Here is a 22,207-nt window from a genome sequence, read left to right as displayed (position 1 = left end):
TTAACATGACTTCCAAGGGGCTAGCAAAGCCGACTGAGCAATGTCTGCTGACGGTTAAGTGGCAAAGTTGGACTCAGTATCACCAATTGCCTTTGAAAAGCAATCTCAAGGTTGATCCTAGCACTTATGCTAGACGACTGTACAGTTTGTAAGGAGTCTATATTATTTCAGTCTGTATTCAAGAAATCAGGTTGGTGTATTTTAAAAAATTGATATCATTTGGTGGTAACAGTCGCTATCAGCATCAAATCAGTAAAGGACAAATAATGCAGGACTGAACTTTAAGCTAACACAAGGTGATTTTTATCTTAAGCATTTTTTCCTATCATCCAAGATCAACTGTGTGTGTGTCTGTTTTTTTTTAAAATAAACCATGGAATATTAGTCAATTCTCAATTACTCATGTGTAGCTTATACTCAACAAATTGAAAATCCTAGATTATTTTCCTTTTGCTTTTGGATCTCTCTTACCTCTTTCAACTTCTGATATGAGAAATGCAAAATAATTAACTTATGTAAAAATATAACTAGAAAGACAAATCTAATATAAAGAATACCACTTAAAATATTCCAAAACAAAACACGGATAACACTGTGTCAGAGGTTTTGTATCATCTGTGTAACTGCTCCCCTCAATGGGTTGACTGTACTGTTGTTTCGAAAATTCCAGTGAATATACGTACTTGACGGCAAAGAATGTAGAAGAGCCAATAAATTGGACAAAACCATTGATTCAGCAATATTGTTGACACAGTCTTGGTTAGACGTCACTATATTCACAACCTGAAAATTAATCAATAGGATGTTAAGAGTTCTGGAAATAATTTTGGACCTAAACAAATTAAGTCGAATTAGTCAGACCTAAATAAACTTAAAGGCTTTACCAAAGTGAGGAAAATGTTTGGAGGACAAAATATTTAATTTTTAGGCAAGAGTTTAATTTTAAAAGATTGGCCTTATTACTCTGTTCTTTTGAGAATAAAAAATGTTAATGGTAAAGCATATATTATATACATTAGCTTTCTATTAATTTAGAGGTAAGAATTAAATATAAAGATCTAAACAAATATCTCAGCACCCATTCACAATCTTGAGGCTTAAAAGAAGCCTTCAATTCTACACCAGTTCATGCTCTAGAACTATTGTGTACACTGTAGTGCTTTCCAATTGTAGATTTGGGGTGGCAAGTGATTAGGAAGATAATCATCTTTACTACTGGGACTTTTTCTTTTAGAGGGAGAAAGTAAATGTCTTCAGTGCCCAGCACAACAGATTAGGTCTATCTTTCCATTATAAAGAAATAGGCATGTTTTTCTTTCAAAGAGGATGACCTTTTAAGTCTAACTTATTATATACATTGATCTAAAGATCATTGTCACTTAATCTGAACTATGTGGTCAGCATCTCAAAGCAAAATATCCTAGATTTAATAATGCTTATTTAAAGAGTTACAAGATACTTGAAGGAAATAAGTGGAGAAGCATGCTTTTCAATTTAAAGAACATGCTTGTTAAGGTTTTTGACCAATTTAACATTTATTATTTTATTAAACATCTTTTTTAAACCAAAATGCAATCTAAGAACACTTAATCATTCATAAAGTACTCATTAACCTGTTACCGCAGTGTTGAATTTGGTGTTCTTTATAATAAATCGTGTGTTATAATAGGCAGGATCATCTGAAAAAAGACCCTGGGAGCTCACTCTGGGTTGCCTGGACAAGGAGCCCCCTGTGACCAGGGTCTTCCTGCTTCTCCCAGAGGAAAAGGCTCCACCCAAACAGCTTCCTGTGGGACCAATGATTTCATTCTCCTGAAGGAGGGGCCTCCAACCACTCTTGGACCCTCAAGGCCCACAGGTTCTGGGCAGCTGCCTTTCCTAGACAGCTCCTGTAAACAGCGTAACACACCAGGTGTCTGTCTGTCACCCTCACTGGAAAGGTTGCTTTTGTACCAGACCATAAGAAGGGAGAGCAACTTAGGGGGAGGGAATCAAACCCACAGTGTGCAGCCAGCACAGTGCCCTGGTCTCAACATGTCTCTCTGTGGGGACAGAGAGATCTGGGAAATCCTGCCTCCTTTTCTTGTTGATCTGTGGCTTCCAAGCTTCCCAAGTAAAGCCCATTCCTTAACTCACGCCACATGACACTGAACAAATGCATCCCAAGTTCTAATGCATGACAGACGATGACCACAGAGGGAAAGCACCTTGAACACTACAATACTTGCTCTTCAAAATGAGCATATTAATTCAAATTTTAAAAACATATTCACTTGGCTTAATAGGCAAAATGAGAAAAACCACATGCAAACTTCCATTCAACTTTAGATGATGATTAATCAAGGATCAAACCATGTATAGTAAGTTGTAGGAAAGACAACACCCTTTAGTACAAAATTCTTTTACCTCTAAAGCCAATTGCTGCACTTGACCAGCTCCATGGACTCGAAGAAGAGAAAATATTAACTTAAAATGCCCAATGCATTCACTTTCAGAGCCTAGGAAGTAAAAATAAAATGTTTAATTTTTATTTCCAAGAGATGTTCTAAATTATCCACCTTTAGGAAACTGATACACATTTTTGTTTACTGTCAATTATAAGTCTCTGGTAAACTTTTCTTAACGTTTGTGACACAAAGTGAGTGAAGTATCACTAAGGATCAGTAAATCTTAAGAAGTTAAATGATATTAGACTATCTTAGGTTTGTTTTGTCTTCATTTCCATCCCCACCCCTAGTTAACCCACAGGGTAAAAACAAGAAATTTATCAAACACACAATCCAAATACAACTCAAAAATTAAAAGTGTAAGGTGGTATTTTCACTCTTTACCTCAAGACTGTAGAGCTACCCTTGTCAGCCAAATTACATTTGGGGAGAGTGTGACATCATCTGGCTTTTAAAGACTGAGTTAGAACCCTGCCACTTGAGAACTACATTATAAACAAGTAAGTGCCAAATCAATAGCCAGCTTTACTGCAATTCCTTTGTACCTAATATGTCAACTCCAAACAATAAGAAATGAAGTTTTCTTCAGATTTTATAATACTGCCTTTAAAAACATCCCCATGTATATATACCATGGGAATGACTTATTTTCTTAAACAACATTTAATTATTATTGGTTATTTTATTTGAATAATGTATTACTGTAATACATAGTGAAAAGAGCAAAGAAGTACATGAAAGATAATATTAAGTGTTAATAAAAAAGATTTGAGATCTTCATGTAACTTAAACTGAATATATATTGTTTTAGGTTTTATATTCTATATTTGTTATCAAAGTTAGAATTGGAAGAAGCTTTCGGATTTTCACCCATCCATCTCCCTGAAGTCAGGCAAGAGTGATAATGTTCTTGGAAATGTCCTTCTTAAAGATGTTTTAAGAATGACAATTCTCACTTTATTATTTCAGTTTTTATACACCAAAAACCTCAGGCAGTTTTTCAAAAACATGGCATTGTGTTATGGACCAGAAGACACAAAAATGAGATCACCTAATAAATAAAAGTTAAGCGCTTATATTGATACTTGGTATGTCAATTTATGTCATCAATGTGATATTTTACACTAGCAAGTTACTCTGCTTTTTCAACTCATTGAAAGTCATATGCTCTTAGAGATACGAATTATTCTAAGCATGGTGACCTGACCTCTCTTTCCAGCCTACTATTTAGAGGTAAAAATATTATGGAGTCAATTCTTCTTAATGTTATACAAAGTATAACATGATAACCAAGTACAATTTTTCCTGCATTTCCCTGGTAAAATTGAGAACTGGAATTTTTGGGCTCTTCCATTGTAAGGATCTTACTCATCAAGGGTATAGTCACACACCTGGATTATATTTTATAACATTTCTCAGAGCCTCCAAAGCCATTTCCACTCTTGGCAAGCGGTCTCCATGTTGCTCTGACTCCACTTTTGCAGAATGAGTGATAGCCATGAATGTGTGGAGGTACTGGGCCTGGGAGCCTATATAATCCAAGAGACTTGCAGCAAATGCTTTTGGAACCTAAGTTGAGTGGAAAAATATTTAAAAACAAGTGTGCCCTTAGAAATAACCTATAACAAAGACTCCACGGCAAAAAAAACAACAACAAAATACTTCAAGCCATGAAAGTGATTAAATTATACATACACATGAATATACCTATGGATTAAGTGGGGAGAGGGGGAGAAAGGGGACAAAACCCAATTGCATTAGGAAGTGTTTAACATTTTTGTCCAAATCCATCAGAGATTTGATATACTCCCATCAGTACCTCAGTATAATAATTCTGAGATGAGTATGTCTTCCCTTTACCAAGGTATTGATAGTATGATATGTAACTTCTATAATTTGGTTATATTTTTATATTTAAAAATTATATATATTTAGATTATAAATTCAAAGGACAGTTTTCAAAGACATTTCACAAATCACTGAACTCATTCTGCTTAGCAGCTATTTATAGATATTATTCTGTGATAAATAGTAAATGTTACAGTTTAGTAAATTCTTTTTTTCCAAGAGCAAACTCTTTGTTTTAGAGAAATAGCCTCACTTCTTTCTTCCTTACAAACCAATCAACCAACAAATTCTCTTTGCCACCCCTCCAAAAAGAACTACAACAAAAATTTCCTACATGATTTCCAAGCACTACGGAAGGAAAAGAAGATCATTTGCTTCTGGAGGTGATTAGGCATCATCACAAGAGATGACCTGGTGTGACCCCAGTCATCTTCTAAAAATTCTCTTTGCTTTCCACCTCTATTTTCTTATTTTCTTCTAAAAATGGGCCAGAGACGGACTACTGTCTGGTGGTCTGATATTCAACATGATGGAATGAGTATGTAAATAGCCTTACACTTCCATGAGAGAATAGTAAAGCTGAAGGCATATATACATGATACAGTGGGGTAGCATTATGCATAAAATATCAGGAACAGCTGGGAAAGGAATAAATTCTTATTCACGAATCCACAAAATTAAATTCTTTAACATTCAAAATAAAGAGGATCATAAGTTATCAATGGTCACCCCATCACACACCCAAGTTAGTATAAAGCATTTGGCAAAAAACAGGTATTATTTCAATGTATACAGTGTGAATAAACTAGTAGCTTTCAATAACAAATGATCAAAGGTGTCAGACAAAATTAAAAGGAGAGAGCTTACCTCGAGTGGGAAAGTAGGGACTTCATTATAGACCCTAACAAAAATCTCCCCTACAATAAGTTCTTTGGCATGATCACTGTAGACAAATTCTGATCCATAGGTTTTGTCACAGTCACCCTTTTTAAAAAAGAAAACAGATTGTTAGAGGTAAATTGGAATCATTAGTGTCTGGTTTATTAATCTATCCATATTCAGTTTAATAACTTAGCAGATAAATAACTTGAAAGATCCATTCATTTTCCAGAGGGAAAAATGTGGTGGGATACACATCACAGCACTCAATGCAATTTTAAGGTTTGTAATCAGTAATATGGACTCTGGAAAAGGCATAGAATTATGTTATTTCTTAACCCAAAGATCAATATTGTAACTCATTTTAAAATTTCAAAAGATCACTGAGGTCAGCCAATGAAGTGTTCATAAGCAAGTATGACACGTGGCTCTTCTCTCTCCGCTCAGCAAACATTTGGCCCAGTCAGATATAGGGTGATAGAGCTAAGAAATGAACACATTTGGACTGGTTTTAAAAAGTAATACATTAAGTGAAAAGTGCTGGAAAACAGGGTCTCTGAATAAAAAAGCAAGGTAATAGTAGAGGGGTTGACAAAGCAAGAAGAATTTCCATTTAAGGACGAGGAAAAAGATAGGAAAGAGGAATGGGAAAAAAATAGCTCCAAGAAGATTTAGGTGGAAATCACTCAAAATTTAGGTTGGACTAAAATAATATGCAAAAGCGTTGTTGTAAAGTTGTAAAGGGCTAAACGAAGAGAGAATGATGTTCTCTCCTGGTGAAAGAATAGATGATATATAGAAATCTGAGACTTGTTCTCCCTAGCTCTGCAATTCTCAAAACTTCTATCAATGAAGAGCTCTGAGTGACTATCATGAAATGAATTCAAAACCAAATTCTGAATAATTCAGGACACCCAGTGATGGTTACTCTTTAATGAAGTCTAAGCCCAAAAACACAACTTCTTCTAAACCATCAAGACTCAACCATCTAATGTATGTATTATCCAGGCCTTCTCCTTATCTCCCATTCTACTTATTGTCTTTTGTTTTTTTCATGGCTTAATAGCTTCTCCTCTAGAAGGTGGCAGGATAGGAGAAATTATTCAATTTTGATACCAGAAAGCAATTTTAATTTACTGGGGAAAAGAGGCTAAAGAGAACAATTAAAACAGAGCTTCTGGGCACAAAAACTGGTTAAAATAGAAGACAGCTATATGTAAGTGGTAATTAAAAACACAACAAAAAATCCTAATGTATATTAAATACAATAAGAATGCTATTATTAAATGGGCCAAATATTAGGTAGCAAAAGCTACAGGCTTGATCAACATGCAATGGAGAAATAATGGGTTTCTGTTTCGTCAATACTAAGTTATATTTCCAGAGATTCCATTAGAGTAAGAAATTTATAAAACAATAACATACTTTTTTAATCATGTTTTCTTGTTGGGATTCAAGAAATTCAAGTAGTTCTGCTCTTGTAGAATTGTTCCATATCAAATAGGGGCTCTCTGTGTTACTGTTAAGCATCTTCAAAATCTAGGAGAAAGAACATTACTGTTTTATAATATTTAGGAAATATATTGAAATTACCATTCATTAAAATTGTCTATGACATGCCAAGCACTGTAATAGGTTCCTTAAGTATAACAGATCTCAATAATTCTAGCAAGTTTGTTAATATTTTCCATTTTGCAGCTGAGAAAAATCAAGACTGAGAAAGATCAAATTATTTGCCCCAGGTCTCACAACCCTTAAGTGGTGAAACTGGGATTCAAATTTGAATCTGTTTGACTTCACATTCTTAATATTTGCTCTGCTTTGTGAAAACTACAGACGATATTCTGTGTTAAAGCATTTTATAAACTCAGTAAATGTAAGCTTAAAAAGAATCATACCATACTGCCTTTACATACATATTTGTTGTTGTTTTTTGGCCGTGCCTTGTGGCTTGTAGGATATCAGTTCCCTGACTAGGGACTGAACCCGGGCCCTCGGCAGTGGAAGAGCAGAGTCCTAACCATTGGGCTACCAGGAATTCCCTAAATGTTTTAATAAGAACTTTTTACATTTCACATTTACAGAGCTCTGTGCTAGGAGGAAAGCAGTGGGTTATTACCTCCAGCTTACAAAAAGAAATCCAACCCTTGTTTTCAAAACATGAACTACTAGTTAAGTAAAATGACTGAAAAAATTTATCATGAAGAAAATTTTAAAACTCTGAGAAGTGGCAGTTTAAAATAAGCATTTTATTAAATCCAGATGGAGTCCAGGCCAAAATTTTGAAGTGTTACTTTTTTTTTTCTTTCCTGTAGTAGTTAATCAACAACTTGTTAGTATTTCTGGAAAGAATGTTTTCAGTCAACAAAATACTTCACACTGGTGAACACAAAGTCCGGAAAAAGAACCAAGATCAAGATTGGCATCTAAAGCTCTTCCCTCTTACTCGGGGGATCTGAAAGGCAGTGTCTTGCACTAAAAAACAGACTCAATCAGATTAGATTAAAAAAACAAATAAGCTGTTTATAAATTCTAAAAATATTTTACATTTGGAACACTGAGGCCTTTTTTCTTCTAAAACTATTAGATGATCATCAGAGAAAATGAAATAAAATAAAAATAGCCTACAATTCTACAATTCAGGGATAACTACAGTTAACATATTGATACAGATCCATCCATTCATTCATTTTTTTAATACCAAAAATGGGATTTAACCTTTTCACTTAAAATACTTTAAACATCTTTTAATGTCTTCCCATATACCTTTACAATTTGAGGCTTCAAGATATTCTATTTAATGGATTTCTATAGGTTAATTCTCTAATGCTTAGATTGTTTCTCAATGATTCTCACAGAAGAGGTTGGGCGATCTGCCACGATCATACTTATTTTTGTCATGAATGCATATGTGTGTATATACTGACTTTTAGGATTTCAATGCTGACTGTAAGTAAGTTATAGCTTATAACAAACAGCTAAAAATAGACTCTGGGTCTCCTGACTCCCAGTTCTCTGTCCATTCCAAGTTCACTCTCTTGTCCTGTTCCTTTCTGATTCAATATTATCAAGAATTATGGGGAGCTCTACAGCTGAGAAACATGAAGTTAATCTACCCTTACAGAGAGACTGGACTTGTAGAGCTGATAACATCAGCATCAAGCCACAACAACAAACCAAATTTCTTAGTTGAGAGAACAAGCATGTGAGCATTTTCAATTTTTAGGTTTCCGAGAGCAATCAACATTGTTATATTCCCCTACTATCTAAAGAATCTTGCAATATTTATCAAAAACCCAGGCTACTTTTGAAGCACATACCTCAGTGGCACTAACTACAGCAAGTTTTCTAGCAACATAGGGGGTCAGCATGCCAGCTACACTTTTCCTTATGGTTGGATTTTCTGGTGTTGCTTGTTCTTCAGGCAGATACCCTCCAAGGCGACTTAGAGCACGGACACTCAGTTTGGCAAGACTGTTGGCTACTTCCTGTTATAAAAAAATTAAGACATTAAGACATTAAAATAGATCTGCTATCTTACACAGGCAACAGTACCTTTATGGAATCAAAACAGTATGGAACATATTAAGGAACAGAAAGCAAAAAAAAAGAAACAAAAAAGTCCCCAACACTGATGTCAGAGAGTTTATGCATTAGAGCTTATTCTTTTATTTATATGAAAGACCATCAGAATCTGTGTACTCATTTATACCTAATACGGTATCTTGTAGATAACTGGAAGAAGCACACTGGGGGACAGGGTGGGGAATAGGGATGGGTAGGTAGATCTGATCGCTAGAGGCACATATCAAAATATGAGTAATGAATGACAGTGAACAGGAAAGGACAGACAAAAAAAAATATCTGTAAAAATCAGGTAAGTTCTCAAGTGTTTAGGGGAGCTAGCCCCAACAGCACTGTTATGATCTCCCTGTGATACACAACCATAATTTTGCAAAAATAAAGGTGACTCTGAGTAATCAAGAAAAGATTAAGTTATGTCCAGAATATGCTATTGCAAATTCCCTTGCCTCGAATCCTTCCGAGATAAGTGGTTAAGATAAAAAGTTTTGCGGCTTAAAGAGCAATAAGCTTAATAATCTTGAAAAACAGTCTATGCCTTTGAGGCTTTGAGCTAGGGCTTTGCTTTGCATTAACCTATGGTATGGGTTCATATTCAATGTTAAAGTAGTGTTAAGCTTACCTGCTGGTTTGTTTCTTCACTTTTCTGAATACCACTCTCTTCTAGTGTGTAGTCATAATTAAACAGATAACCAAGCAGATGCCACAAAATTCCAGCTTGCAATAAGTGTGTCTGTAGCCAGAAATCCACAGCAAAAGAGCTGACACATTCTACCCCAAGAGCTGCCACCCGTGGAATACTCTGAGAATAAGAATAATGGAATTAATTACAGGATTAAAAAAAAAAGCTCCCAAGAGAAACAGGCTGTGAATGTATGTCAAGCTAGCTATCTTATTGTGTGTTTACCTCCTCTTATATTTTCAATTCCAGTTTATATCTGAATCTTATATCTTTTAAAGCCTAAAATTAAAAGTAACCCTGTGAAAAAACACAGAATTACTACTTTTAGAAAACTAATTAATTTTTAAATTGAAGTATAGTGGATTTACAATATTGTGTTAGTTTCAGGTGTAGAGCATAGAGATTTGATTTTTTTGCAGATTATATTCCATTATAGGTTATTACAAAATACTGGGTATAAATCCTTGTGCTATACAGTAGATTCTTATTATCTATTTTATGTATAGTAGTTTTATTTGTTAATCCCATACTCCTAATTTGTCCTTCCTCACCTCCCTCTCCCTTTTCTCTTTGGTAACCATAAGTTTGTTTTCTATGTCTGAGTCTGTTTCTGTTTTGTATATACATTCATTTGTATTATTTTTTAGATTCCAAATATAAGTGATATACAGTGTTTGTCTTTCTCTGACTTATTACATTAAGCATAATATTCTCAAGGTCCATTCATGTTGCTGCAAATGGCAGTATTTCATTCTTTTTTATGGCTGAATAACATTCTGTTGCGTGTGTGTGTGTGTGTGTGTGTGTGTGTGTGTGTATACACATCTTAAGCCAATTGTCTGTTGATGGGCACTTGGGCTGTTTCCATGTCTTGGCTACTGTAAATAGTGCTATGAACGTTGGGTGCATGTATCTTTTCAAATTAGTGTTTTCATTTTTCCAGACATGTACCCAGGAGTGGAACTGCTGGATCATATGGTAGCTCTATTTTTAGTTTTTTTAAGGAATCTCCATGCTGTTTTCCATAGTGGCTGTACTGTACCAATTTACATTCCCGTGAACAGTGTATGAGGGCTCTCTTTTTTCCACATCCTCTCCAGCATTTATTATTTGTAGACTTTCTGGTGATAGCCAGTCTCACTAACATGAGGTGATAGCTCATTGTGGTTTTGATTTGTATCAGAATTACTATCTTTGAGGCTAGTTAGTGTCAAAGACTTGGAATACAGTTTTCTTTGTTTCACTTCTTGTACTAATGTGAGGTGATAGAGCTCATTGTGGTTTTGATTTGTATCAGAATTACTATCTTTGAGGCTAGTTAGTGTCAAAGACTTGGGAATACAGTTTTCTTTGTTTCACTTCTTGTATTTTTAATTTTTAAAAATACTGATAAGGCATTAATAGCAATGCACATGCTAGTGATCTTAAGTGTATCAATGATATCTTTAGTGCAGGTGTACAGATTTACTTCTTTATACCAGAGTTTGCATTCTTATTAAACACTTCTAAGGACATCAAGTAAATATAGTTGAGGACATTATTTTCATCAGATTTCTTATTTCTAGATACCTTAGCCTGGGATCAGCACTCCAATCCTGTTCTATTCCAACACAACTGTTACTCTGCCCAGTTACCTGAGAAATCACTCTCCTTCCCAGCCACCTATCACATCACCCACAGACAACTTCCCTTGGCAGTACTAGACTGGGAGGAAACAGCAAGCTCTCAGATCCCTATAGCCTTTCCACCAGGCAATGACTCGACTCTTAAGTTTCAGGTTTTACATGGTCATTTACTTTCATTAGATTGATTTAGTCTAGTCTTCTCTCTTGCTTCCATGCCTCGGTTCAAATGTTCACATAAGACCAACTTCCCTCTAGATATGTCACTCTAGTCTTACTCTCTGTGGGCCAGCCCAGGAACAAAAGCCACCATTTACAGCAAGGCTTCAGTGAAAAATGTAATTTACTTGAAAATAATTTTAGGAAAACAACTTGTTTATAAATTGGGGACTGGCTACTTGACAAGAAAACCCACTGCTGACTGAATCCAGAAAGTGGTAAAGATGGCCTCTACCTTGCCAAAATAGAGCACCCGACAGAGATCCCTGATGATGCCAGGCATTTCTGTGATCTTCTCTCGGCATTCTTCAAACTGAGAGGCCACACTATAGCATTTGCTTATGTGTCCACACACCTGCAGACAACACAAAAGAGAGAAGAAAAAAAAAAAGTCACATGTGCATTCCTTATTTAAGACAGTGGAAATCAAATGAGCGGAGATTCGTGAATAAAGCTTAATGGTATATATGACACTCCAAAATTAAACAGAACATTTCTATTGAATTATTAGTATTTCTGGTTAAGATTCCCTATAGATGCAGGGTTGGCAAACCATGGCCGCTAAGGCTAACAGGCCAAGTCAACCATGACCTGTTCTTGTATGGCCAGAAAGCTAAGAATGGGTTTTACATTTTGAAAGAGTTGCAAAAATCACAAATAAAAATATGCAACAGACTGTAAGTAACCTGAAAGCCTCAAATACTTACTCTCTGGCCCTTTATAAAAATAAGTTTGCCAACCTCTGGAATAAAGTATTTTTGTCCAGAATTCTAATAACGTACTATACTTAAAAATAGGATGAAACTCAAAAGCCTGTACTCGATTGTTTTATATTCTAAATTTTGCTGGCATAAACAAAAGGCCACATAAAAAGATGCATCTACAGTGATCTTAATGAACTCCTGATGGATTTTCTATTAAAGAATTCAACAGAAAAGAAGCCAATGAAAACACTAGGGATCGGAGAGGGACGTAGAGAAGGAAATTAAGGAAGGGATGGAAGATAATGAAACAAAAGTGGCAAAATGACAAATGTTTGAAACTGGGTAAAGGGGACACAGGGATTCATTATATCATTCTCTATGTTAAGAAAAAAAAAATTAAGCCAACAGATTACATATGATTTAGCACAGTGGTTCTTAAAGTGTGATACATAGACCAACAGCATCAGTATCACTTGGGAATTTTGTTAGAAAAGCATATTTTCATGCCCCACCCCAGACATACTGAATCAGAAACTCTGTGGGCAGGGGACCTGGGAGGCAGAGCTCAGCAACCCAGGTTTTAATGAGCCCTCCAAGTGATTCTCACAGATGTTAAAGTCTGAACTACTGGTCTAGCGTAACTTTCTTGGAACCATATGTTTTAGTTTTACCTGTACAGACATGTCACTTGGTTTACTAGAATGATTCAAGACAGCCACACAGCGACTAAATGCCTCTTGTAACACCTGCAGAAAAAGAAGTCAGCCATTAACTGTCCATTTTGACTTGGAGTCTGAAAAGCCTTTTCTGGTAGGGATAAAACATTAATAACCTTTTAATATCAGAAACTTGGCAAGGAAATGTTTGCTCAATTAACATTTGTTAAATAAACAAGTAAACAAAGGACCCTGAAGTTTTTTTAAGCATCCCACTATGCTATTTTGCAAGTAATATTAAGCTCACCAATTTTGAATCCAATATTCTCCAATTCACGTTATGAAATAAAGCTCCATTTATTTTAATTTTGGTATTATAATATAGAGAATAATGTTACCTGTTGCAATAAATTAAAGAAACTGTATCAACTGTATTTGTACTTGGTGAATTATTTATTGCTAAGAGACATACAGTTTGCCTAAACTAGCTTGAAGACAAGAACAAAGGTCATTCCATATTACCTCAATTCCATTCTCCCTTCTGAGCTCTTCAGCATTGAGGGCTGAGCAGTTAACAGTATGGAAAGCCAGCTCTGCAGCAGCAGGCAACAATGGTGATTCTTTTGAGAAAAGGAGGTCATCTGAAGTTTCCATTGTTATTGTCCTAATTAGCATGGGGTAGCCTGCATATTTATAAGGCTGTAAATCTGAAATAATCATGGTTTTAAGTTAATTTTGACACTATGTTCAATTATGTAACCAAAAAAAAAAAAGATTAAAATATGCAACATCTTAAATGTTTCCTAATTCTAGTTTATAAAAAGAAATTAAACAAGTACAAATCCCTTGGATCTTTTCAACTAGCGAACTTGTTTGGTTGACTTTTCTAAAATGTTTCCGCTAGAAAAAGAGTATTTTCTGGTAGATTAAAACTGAACTTTGTGTATAGTGGTTTTGATCCTTTGCAGAATATCTGCTTTCTATGTTGTCCATGTGATCTTTATAACTTTTCACCTGATCACAAACAGCAAGACATAGCCAATGCACCAGAGACCCATACCTCTTTATAAAGAGACAGAAACATTTGATTTAAATGAGAGTGAATATTTTATATTCTGCTTTCTGAATAACAAGAGTACTTTTCTATTTTACCAGTTATCATAAAATAAACGTTTGAAAATACTGAATATAATTTGTTACTATGAATACAAAATAGAAAGTTAATTTATTAACTGTATTTGGCTAATTCCATATTTTGATAAGCAAATTTAAAAGTGAAATCTGAAATATACTGGTGCTCAATTCTTGTTCTTTTCATTCTTTTTTTTTAAACTAACCTACGAGGCAGAAATATGTAAATTAATTGGCTTTGACTTTATAAGTATCTCTGTCATCCCACTTGAAATCAGCATAAAGCTTTTTGCCTTTTGAGGATGACAAATAATCTGCTTTAAATTAACTCATTTCTAAGATGGCTTAAAAAGAAAAAAAGCCCCTTGGAACTGGTCCCAGTAGTCCTAACACATACATACATAAGAAGAAGAGTGAATTAACGTTAAGTTCTATCAGATCAGGACCCCCATCCCAACTTACTGAGTATAAACCCCCTTTGGGAAATGTGGAAGACAGCCTGAAAAAACATTCTGACCTTGATAATATACCAATGATGAGCTACAACAGCACCCTGTGGCTAATACAGATTTACCAGCCATCAAAAAACAACCAATGGTTTGAAAAAGACTTCTTTAAACTCATTCTGATTAGTGATAAATGCCATATAACTGAATGCTTTACAAATGTTTTCTGTTGAGTTCATATGCGAAAGTGAATCAATTAATCACTGTTTCTAATGACCAAGCTGCTCAATCCCCACACTGTCCCCTCCAATACTTATACTGGAACCCTACTTGTCTTCAATTACCCAACACTCCTGCTTATCTCAGATCCCCACTGTCCTCTCTTTTCTCCCATCATCCTATAGAGCAAATGGGTCTCCCACTTTGTGTGTAAGCCAAGTTTAGTTTCCAAGCCAATGGACACCTGCCACATTGAACCCAACTCCCACCCTCAACAGAGTCTTAAAAATTCTCAATGTGTGCCTAGCTTTCTGGCTGCTACTGTTAGGGCTACCACAAATCGCCCTGAAAACATGCTGGAGATTTCCAATAACCTGTATCCTGAAATTGAAACAGAGCAGGACCCTATGGTCCTTGCCCCTCATGTCCTCCACCTGTGCAAAAACTTTAGCCAAAGAATAAGTTTAATCAGAGAAGTGAGGAAATACAGAAACAAAGGCAAACAGTCGAAGGAGACCAAATAATAGTTTAGTCATTAAGCAAAGTCAAGGACCTTTAGTTCCTCCTCAAAGGCTACAGATAATATTCTGAGCCATAACCTGTGAGCTGTCTTATAGATACTGAAACTCCTACCAGGTGGAAGAAGTTAACTACATTATGACCAGACTATAGCCATGACATAAGCTGCCACAATTCTGAGAACTGGCCTCAAGGAAATGGGAACAAACTGACCCTGGAACTGGAGACTAACTGTACTTAAAGCAATCAAGATGACATTGGTCAGACCACCACATGACCAATTTTAAGATGACTGTCAGAGCTGACTGTACTGTTTCTGCACGTAGCCCCTTCCCTCAGCCTATAAAAGCTCTTGCCCACTGGTTTGGGGTGGGGGGAATCGGCCTTTGAACAGGCAGCTGCCCTCCCTCCACCCCACCCCCTTGGTTGCTGGCATCCAAAATAAAGCAAACTTTCCTTTCCACCAACCTTGCCTCTTTATTGACTTCTGAATGGCAAGCAGCTGGATCCCACTTTCGGTTAGAAAATCACACCTATTTTATCTATAAATTTTTCAAACTGTCCCAGAGGATCAGAGGGTTTCAAAAGCTACCACAGGAAATGAGGTGTGAAGGGATATATATGATCATTTGAAAAGTTTCTGTTGCTTTTTAAAAACCAGAACACTCTTGGTGTTTTCAGCCTTTAGAAGATTATGGATAGGTACAGTCTTGTAAAAGACATTTAATGATCCTTAAATGCCAGGTCCATTTTAGATCTCATTTATTATGTTTACTGCTAAATGGCTAAAGACAAAAACTAACCAAGTACCTCCAGAGAACAGAAATGTACTTTAGGACGGAACAATGAAATCTGGTTGGAAATGTAAACTATTGAAAAACACAGGTAAGAAGTGGAAGGTATAAAACAAACAACATTTTGGGTCTAACTACAGAAAACTACTCTTTTACTATATCTAAAATGCAATTCTAAGAGTCTTTTGCAATAATAATTAGAAATAGGCTGCAGAAACAAGGAGCATGGTAGAATTAGCTGGAGGGTAAATCAAAATTTGAGAATAACACATGCCTTACCTTCTTTGTGACGGTTGAAGAGGATGCTCTGAGTTTTCAGAATTAAAATTATATTCTCTGGATCTGGTCCAGCTGTTATTTTTGCTGATTTGGTACATAAAAATTCATAGGCTTTATTTACCTTTTCAAACATATCCTGTATGTAACCAAAGACAATTAACTTTTGTAAACATCTCGAATTACAACTTAGAACACAGACGATTTGTATTTTGCCAGTAAATTCTTTGGTTACTATTTTGTTTTGTTTTTTACATTAAGGAATTCATTCCAACTGTAATCTAGGTGGTATACTTTTTTTTTTTCATTTATTTATTTATTTATTTATTTTTGGCTGTGTTGGGTCTTCGTTTCTGTGCGAGGCCTTTCTCTAGTTGTGGCAAGCGGGGGCCACTCTTCATCGCGGTGCGCGGGCCTCTCACTATCGCGGCCTCTCTTGTTGCGGAGCACAGGCTCCAGACGCACAGGCTCAGTAGTTGTGGTTCACGGGCCTAGTTGTTCCGTGGCATGTGGGATCTTCCCAGACCAGGGCTCGAACCCGTGTCCCCTGCATTGGCAGGCAGATTCTCAACCACTGCGCCACCAGGGAAGCCCCTAGGTGGTATACTTTTAAGGTGAAACAATTTTTTTTTCCAAATAGTTATTCAATGATCTCAGTACTATTTACTGAAAATTTTTCTTCAGTAGTTTATACCATATATGTCATATTAAACTCATACACACCAGAGATAGTTTCTGAGTTGTTATAAAAATAGTTATGATAAGAACTACTGTTTTTTGAGCACTATGGCAGGCACTGTGCTAAATGCTTTACATACATTATCTCACTTAATCCTCAAAACAGCCTTGTGAGGTGTGTACCCTTATTAACTTCATTTTTAAGATGTTAAATAGCTTGCCTAAAGTCACAAAGCCCATTGCTGACAGAGCTAAGACTCACACCCAGGTCTGACTCTATCTGTGCTCTTAAACTACTATACTATAATGTTGCTTATCTATATGTTGATCCTTGTACCAGTATAATACTATTTTACTATTGCAGTTTTATAGAGTATTTTAATATCTGGTAGTTTAAGTCTAGCAACTTAATTCTAATTTCAAAATTTCTTCCTATATTGATTGTTTTCTTTCCCAGATGAATCTGAATTGCTTTAGATTTCTCAAAAAATGTCCCAGGCTTTTGATTAAAAATCCCTTAAACATATAAAAGTGACATTTTTTCAATGCTGTCTTCCTATTCAGGAATACTGCCTGTCTCTAATAAAAAACACTAGCCCTGAATCAGTGGAAATTACTCCAAGTTTCTAGCAACAAACTATGAGTACTGTTTTTAGTGGTCCTTGTCTGATTTTATCTTTTATGAATCTCCATTGGCACTGTAGTAGGAAGCTGGAAAAGACAAGATCAGGGAATGCTGGCAGCAGATGACTTTAAGTCTGAAGCAAATTTTCTACTTTTTCATTAAGAGTGATATGAAGTTGGATGTCATTAGAAAAAAATAAATTACCCAAAGCAATCTGGGTGGCAATGGCATCACCTACAAATGAGTTAAGTTCACCCACATCCTAAGGTTCAGTTATTTATGTGACTGCCCTTTAGAGTTAAATCTCAAACAGACATGGGTAAGGAAAGAGAATAAAACCCCAAAGTTACTAGTCACAGGGTAGTCCTTTTGATAAAGTGAGAGAAGACCATTTATGTTGAAAACTTGGGCACATGGGTCAGAGGTTAATTAAACATATACTGGACATATATTATGAGGCAGACACTGGCGCATAAGATGAGTGTATCTTTTCTCTGGCTGAAACAGTAATAAAGCAAAAGCAAGTCAACCCCAAAGCCCTAATTCCAAAGGCAGTACATACCCTCCCTTCTGGATTCTTATCAGGGTGGTACTTCTGTGCAAGTCTGAAGTAAGCTTTTCTAATCTTGCTCTCATCATGCCTACAAAATAGGAAAACTGTTTCATGAATTAAGTAAGGTGCAAGAAAATATTTACACAATCATCTAAAATGATATTTTAAGAACCTTACTTTTTTGTGTATGATCATATAGTAGATATCAAATTAAACCCAGTAAGATTTAAGTAAGATGATTCCTATGTGTTATCTTTACACAGAAAAGATAAAACCTAAACATTCCCTATGCAAGGTTACCATATTCACTTCAAATTACAAAACCATATTTGGGTTTTGAAGAACTAAGAATTTTAAACTAACTTTTCAAAATGTCACTTCAAACTATAATTCTAAGTTATTTTAACTATCAGCCTTGTCAAAAATGAACAAATGTCTTTTAAACTTTTTCTCTAACATATCTATTCTACTATAAAACTTCACTGATGATAAATTAAATCTGCATTCTTTCCTATACGTTTGTCATTTACTATCCTAGACACACTGTTGTCAAATCTCTTCCTCATGTATAACACAAACTGCAAGAAGAAGGGGGAAGATGATACTGAAAATGACTCACGGCCCCTGTCCTTGAGGGAGATTAAGCACTTCATAAGCATCATCTATTGACATTGTAGGTGGCTTCTTTTCTACTTCCTTCTTCCAGGCATCAAGGGTATCTTTTAGAAGCTTAACCTTAAAGACAGAGAATTAAAATTTATATCTATTAAAGTAAAACTATTTCAGAATATAATTTTTAAGTTACAGAATTGTTGTGCTGTATTTATTTCAACTGACATTTCTAGGCTAACCAATTAAAAGCTTTCTAAAATACAAATAAACAAAATCACCTTCTAGCACTGTTGAATGGTCAGATAGCAAGGTATTTGTTATGGGGCTATATTTTTTTAAAAGTAATATTTTATTATTTATTTATTTTAATTTTTTTTTTTTTTTTAAATTTTTGGCCGTGTCGGGTCTTAGTTGCTGCACACAGGATCTTTGTTGAGGCATGTGAGATCCTTTGCTGCAGCATGCAGGCTTCTCTCTAGTTGTGGTGTGCGGATTTTTCTCTTCTCTAGTTGTGACAGGCAGCTCCAGAGCACATGGGCTCTGCAATTGTGGTGCGCGAGTTCCAGAGCACGTGAGCTCTAGTTGAGGCGCGAGAGCTCAGTAGTTGTGGCGCCTGGGCTTAGTTGCCCTGTGGCATGTGGGATCTTAGTTCCCTGACCGGAGACTGAACTCGCGTCCCCTGCATCGTAAGGCAGATTCTTTTACCGCTGGACCACCAGGGAAGTCCCTAAAGTGATATTTTAATTCTCTGCCAATTTTTGTCTCTACTTTTAATTGTTAAAGAAACGTTCAGGAAGTACAGAAAACTTTGGAATTAGCATTCACTGTAGTAAGGGAGGAAGCAGTATATGATGGCATGCTTCTCAAGGTGATCTAACATAATTATTGGTATACTGGTATTCAAACAAACATAAGGGATAGAGAACACAAGGGAGTCTGGATAGGGGTGAGAAGAAAAGAGCTAATATTTGCTGCATGCCTATGTGCCAAGAAGGTATGTGCTTTACAGACTGCAGATTTAATTCTTGTATAAAATTTCAGTAATACACGAAAACATTGAGATTCTGAGAGACAGCTGCATATTTCCCAGTGAATAAGTGATGGAGCTGGATTCAAACCTACGTCTGACTAAAAAGTCCACACTTTTTCTACTACCTCATGTTGAATCCGGAACAAGCAGCAGCATCTACCTGCCTTCATTTGGTCATTGCACTGTAAAGAGGCGGTGCCTAGTGGTACAAATGGCAATTGTTCTGAAGTCTTTTGATGGTAAGGGTAATGGTAAAAACCTCTGCTATAGTAACAGACCAACAGGGGCACCCAGGCCTACTTTATTCCACGCTTTCAGTAGGTATCCAGGGGCTCAAGTTGGATGGGTCCCAAGGGCACTGTGACAGTAGATACTACTATACAAATGCGCAAGTCACACTTACTGCCTCCAGTGTGTGCCAGGAATATGCTGTGTTTTTTTATGTGAATTCTCAATCTTACCAACCACCACATGAAACAGTTGCTATTAGTAGTAGTAGTACTATTACCGTAACTGAGGCTTAGAGAAGTCAAGCGGTACACTGAATGTTATACAGAGCCATTAATGGCCAAACTGAAACTCAACCCCAGACTGCCTAACCCCAGCATCTGTGAGCTTAATGAATTTGCTATAAAGACGAGCTCCCACCAAGCTATTATAGTATGTAATTGTATTATATACATGAAATTGAGTTTGTTTTGTTTTTGTCACAAAAGATCAAGATTGTAAAGTCCTTTTACGCTCCCTGAAAAAACTGTCTTTTAGTTTGGGATTTACCCAAATATACTGAACTACACTCAGAATTACACAGTGCTTAAGTAAGGAGGAATATTTAAGAAAGCTATTATCCTTCTTATCACAAAAAGAAGAAATACCCAGAAGTGATTAGAGGTTTTTTTTATGGTTTAAGAAGGCAAAAATTAATCTGCTGACTTACCGGGTCTTTAATTGGCCAATCTGGAAACCGGAGTGTATCACAAAGTTGTTTGAGGTAATAAATATTACAAAATAGTTCATTTTCTAGCTGTGGGTAGTTGATAACTGGGATGGGACAATATTGATAAAGTGCTCTTGTGTTACTCTGAAGACGAGGTGTGAAATCAGCAAGATGGGCAGCAATCTTCTCTATCATAAGGCGCCTACAATTAGAAAAGTCTCCAAGCATTATGAAGGCATTATTTTATTCTATTTTAAAGAAAAGGTTAAGGTAGGTAATCATTCAAGGTAATTACATGGATCTTCTTCAGAATAACTTAGTTATTGGCCTAAAATGAGAGCTTGTAAGAATGTTACTCAGAGTATTCTAAACTTACTATGTAAAAACACTCCATGGATATAAACTTATTTGTAATACTATCTATAAAGAAGACCATAGAGAAAAAGGCTGACAATACCAGCCTTTCTTATTGAAAATTCAGTCATTAGAAAGTCAAATGGTATGGAATCTGCATGCATGAGGGCACAGCCACGGAATCAAGTTAGCTATCACCCCAAAGAAGCTCACTGCCTGGTCTTTATTTTAGTTAACATAGCACAACCTGGGATCTGGCCCTCAGCTAAGCAGAAAATTGATTTGTTCAGTATACAGAGAGCTACATCTTTTAGATGAGAGACTCATACTAACCAATCTCTGGAGAAAAATATTATACAGAATAACTGTAATAAACGTATTCATATTCCTATACATTTGTTCCCAATGAAAAATATGAATATTTCAATATGAAATTTGAAATTTCAATTTTCAAATTGAAAATTTTCCATTTTCTATATGAACATTCATACAGAATATATTCAAATTGATGGCTAGCATATGCCAAGCCTGTCGTCAACCTATCAGAGAAGCCAAATGATGACCAGCAGGTGGCACTGTGAGTATGAGTCAGCCAAAGAAGAATGAGTGACTCAGAAGATCAACTGCCATCCAGCTAAGAAGACCAAGGTGTTCTCCAGAGAGCCAGACTTGACACTGGAACCATTAACTGCCGTGTCTTTCCTGGACAGTGCCTGCCTGGACACTGACATCTGCTTCTGGGCCTCTCCTTTTTCTTGGTGGAAACAGGCTTTTCCTAAGGCATTCTCCTGCTAAACTCCAGATTATGGTCAATATGTGCTGGCTAGGGAGCCCTCATTCTAAAATGATTGTGGGTATCTCTGGACTGATCCATTCCATGTGGGCATAGTTTTTAATTAGTGGGGTACAGTTCTATTTCCAAATACCCAGAAGGAGTGTCTTGATTTTATTCCTATATATCTCTTATGTACATATTAATTCATTGTCTAAAAGCACCAGTGGTAATAGGCTCCACCCTTATATAAAGCTCTACTAAGGTAACAGTAATTTTGTCAAATCATCTTAGAACAGAAAAAAGCTCAGGGCCTTGTCAACAGCAGTCACTTGATTTGGCACCAATGACTACTGTAGCTTTAGATTATGCAATTAGTGAAAGGAAATCTTTTCACAGAAGTCAAACCAGATGGGAAGAGGCAAAGATTCTGTGTATAAAATACAATCAGCTGGCTATTTACCTCATTTCACTGCTCCAGATTGCTTCTGGAGTATCAAATTCTCCTAGAAAAATCTCAGAAAACTTTTCAGGCTCGTAATTTTCTAAGTAACAAACCATTGCTTCTGGTAGAATGTGCCCAAGTATACTTCTCTGGAAAATATCTTGTCCTTTCGTCTTT

The 22,207-nt window shown here is 36.0% G+C and overlaps 1 protein-coding gene across 2 annotated transcripts in view; it reads right to left on the bottom strand.

The window, feature by feature from the left end:
* DNAJC13 (DnaJ heat shock protein family (Hsp40) member C13) overlaps window positions 1-22,207 on the bottom strand; it is a 122,637-nt gene that overhangs the window by 20,716 nt on the left and 79,714 nt on the right. For both annotated transcript variants that reach the window (XM_068545913.1, XM_068545914.1), the window contains exons 32-46: window positions 22,049-22,203; window positions 20,460-20,661; window positions 18,500-18,615; window positions 17,890-17,968; window positions 16,028-16,163; window positions 13,162-13,346; window positions 12,655-12,729; window positions 11,515-11,634; window positions 9,379-9,558; window positions 8,495-8,662; window positions 6,600-6,713; window positions 5,163-5,279; window positions 3,839-4,016; window positions 2,407-2,498; window positions 684-783 (exon numbers count right to left, since the gene is read on the bottom strand). In XM_068545913.1, coding sequence (XP_068402014.1) covers window positions 684-783; window positions 2,407-2,498; window positions 3,839-4,016; window positions 5,163-5,279; window positions 6,600-6,713; window positions 8,495-8,662; window positions 9,379-9,558; window positions 11,515-11,634; window positions 12,655-12,729; window positions 13,162-13,346; window positions 16,028-16,163; window positions 17,890-17,968; window positions 18,500-18,615; window positions 20,460-20,661; window positions 22,049-22,203 — 2,017 coding nt within the window. The remainder of the gene's footprint in view (window positions 1-683; window positions 784-2,406; window positions 2,499-3,838; window positions 4,017-5,162; window positions 5,280-6,599; window positions 6,714-8,494; window positions 8,663-9,378; window positions 9,559-11,514; window positions 11,635-12,654; window positions 12,730-13,161; window positions 13,347-16,027; window positions 16,164-17,889; window positions 17,969-18,499; window positions 18,616-20,459; window positions 20,662-22,048; window positions 22,204-22,207) is intronic.

Source organism: Eschrichtius robustus, chromosome 6 (genome assembly GCF_028021215.1).
Source record: "Eschrichtius robustus isolate mEscRob2 chromosome 6, mEscRob2.pri, whole genome shotgun sequence".
In the NCBI taxonomy this organism is placed as follows: domain Eukaryota; kingdom Metazoa; phylum Chordata; class Mammalia; order Artiodactyla; family Eschrichtiidae; genus Eschrichtius; species Eschrichtius robustus.
The sequence above is the reverse complement of the archived record's forward strand: the minus strand, read 5'-3'. Positions and strand labels throughout refer to the sequence as shown.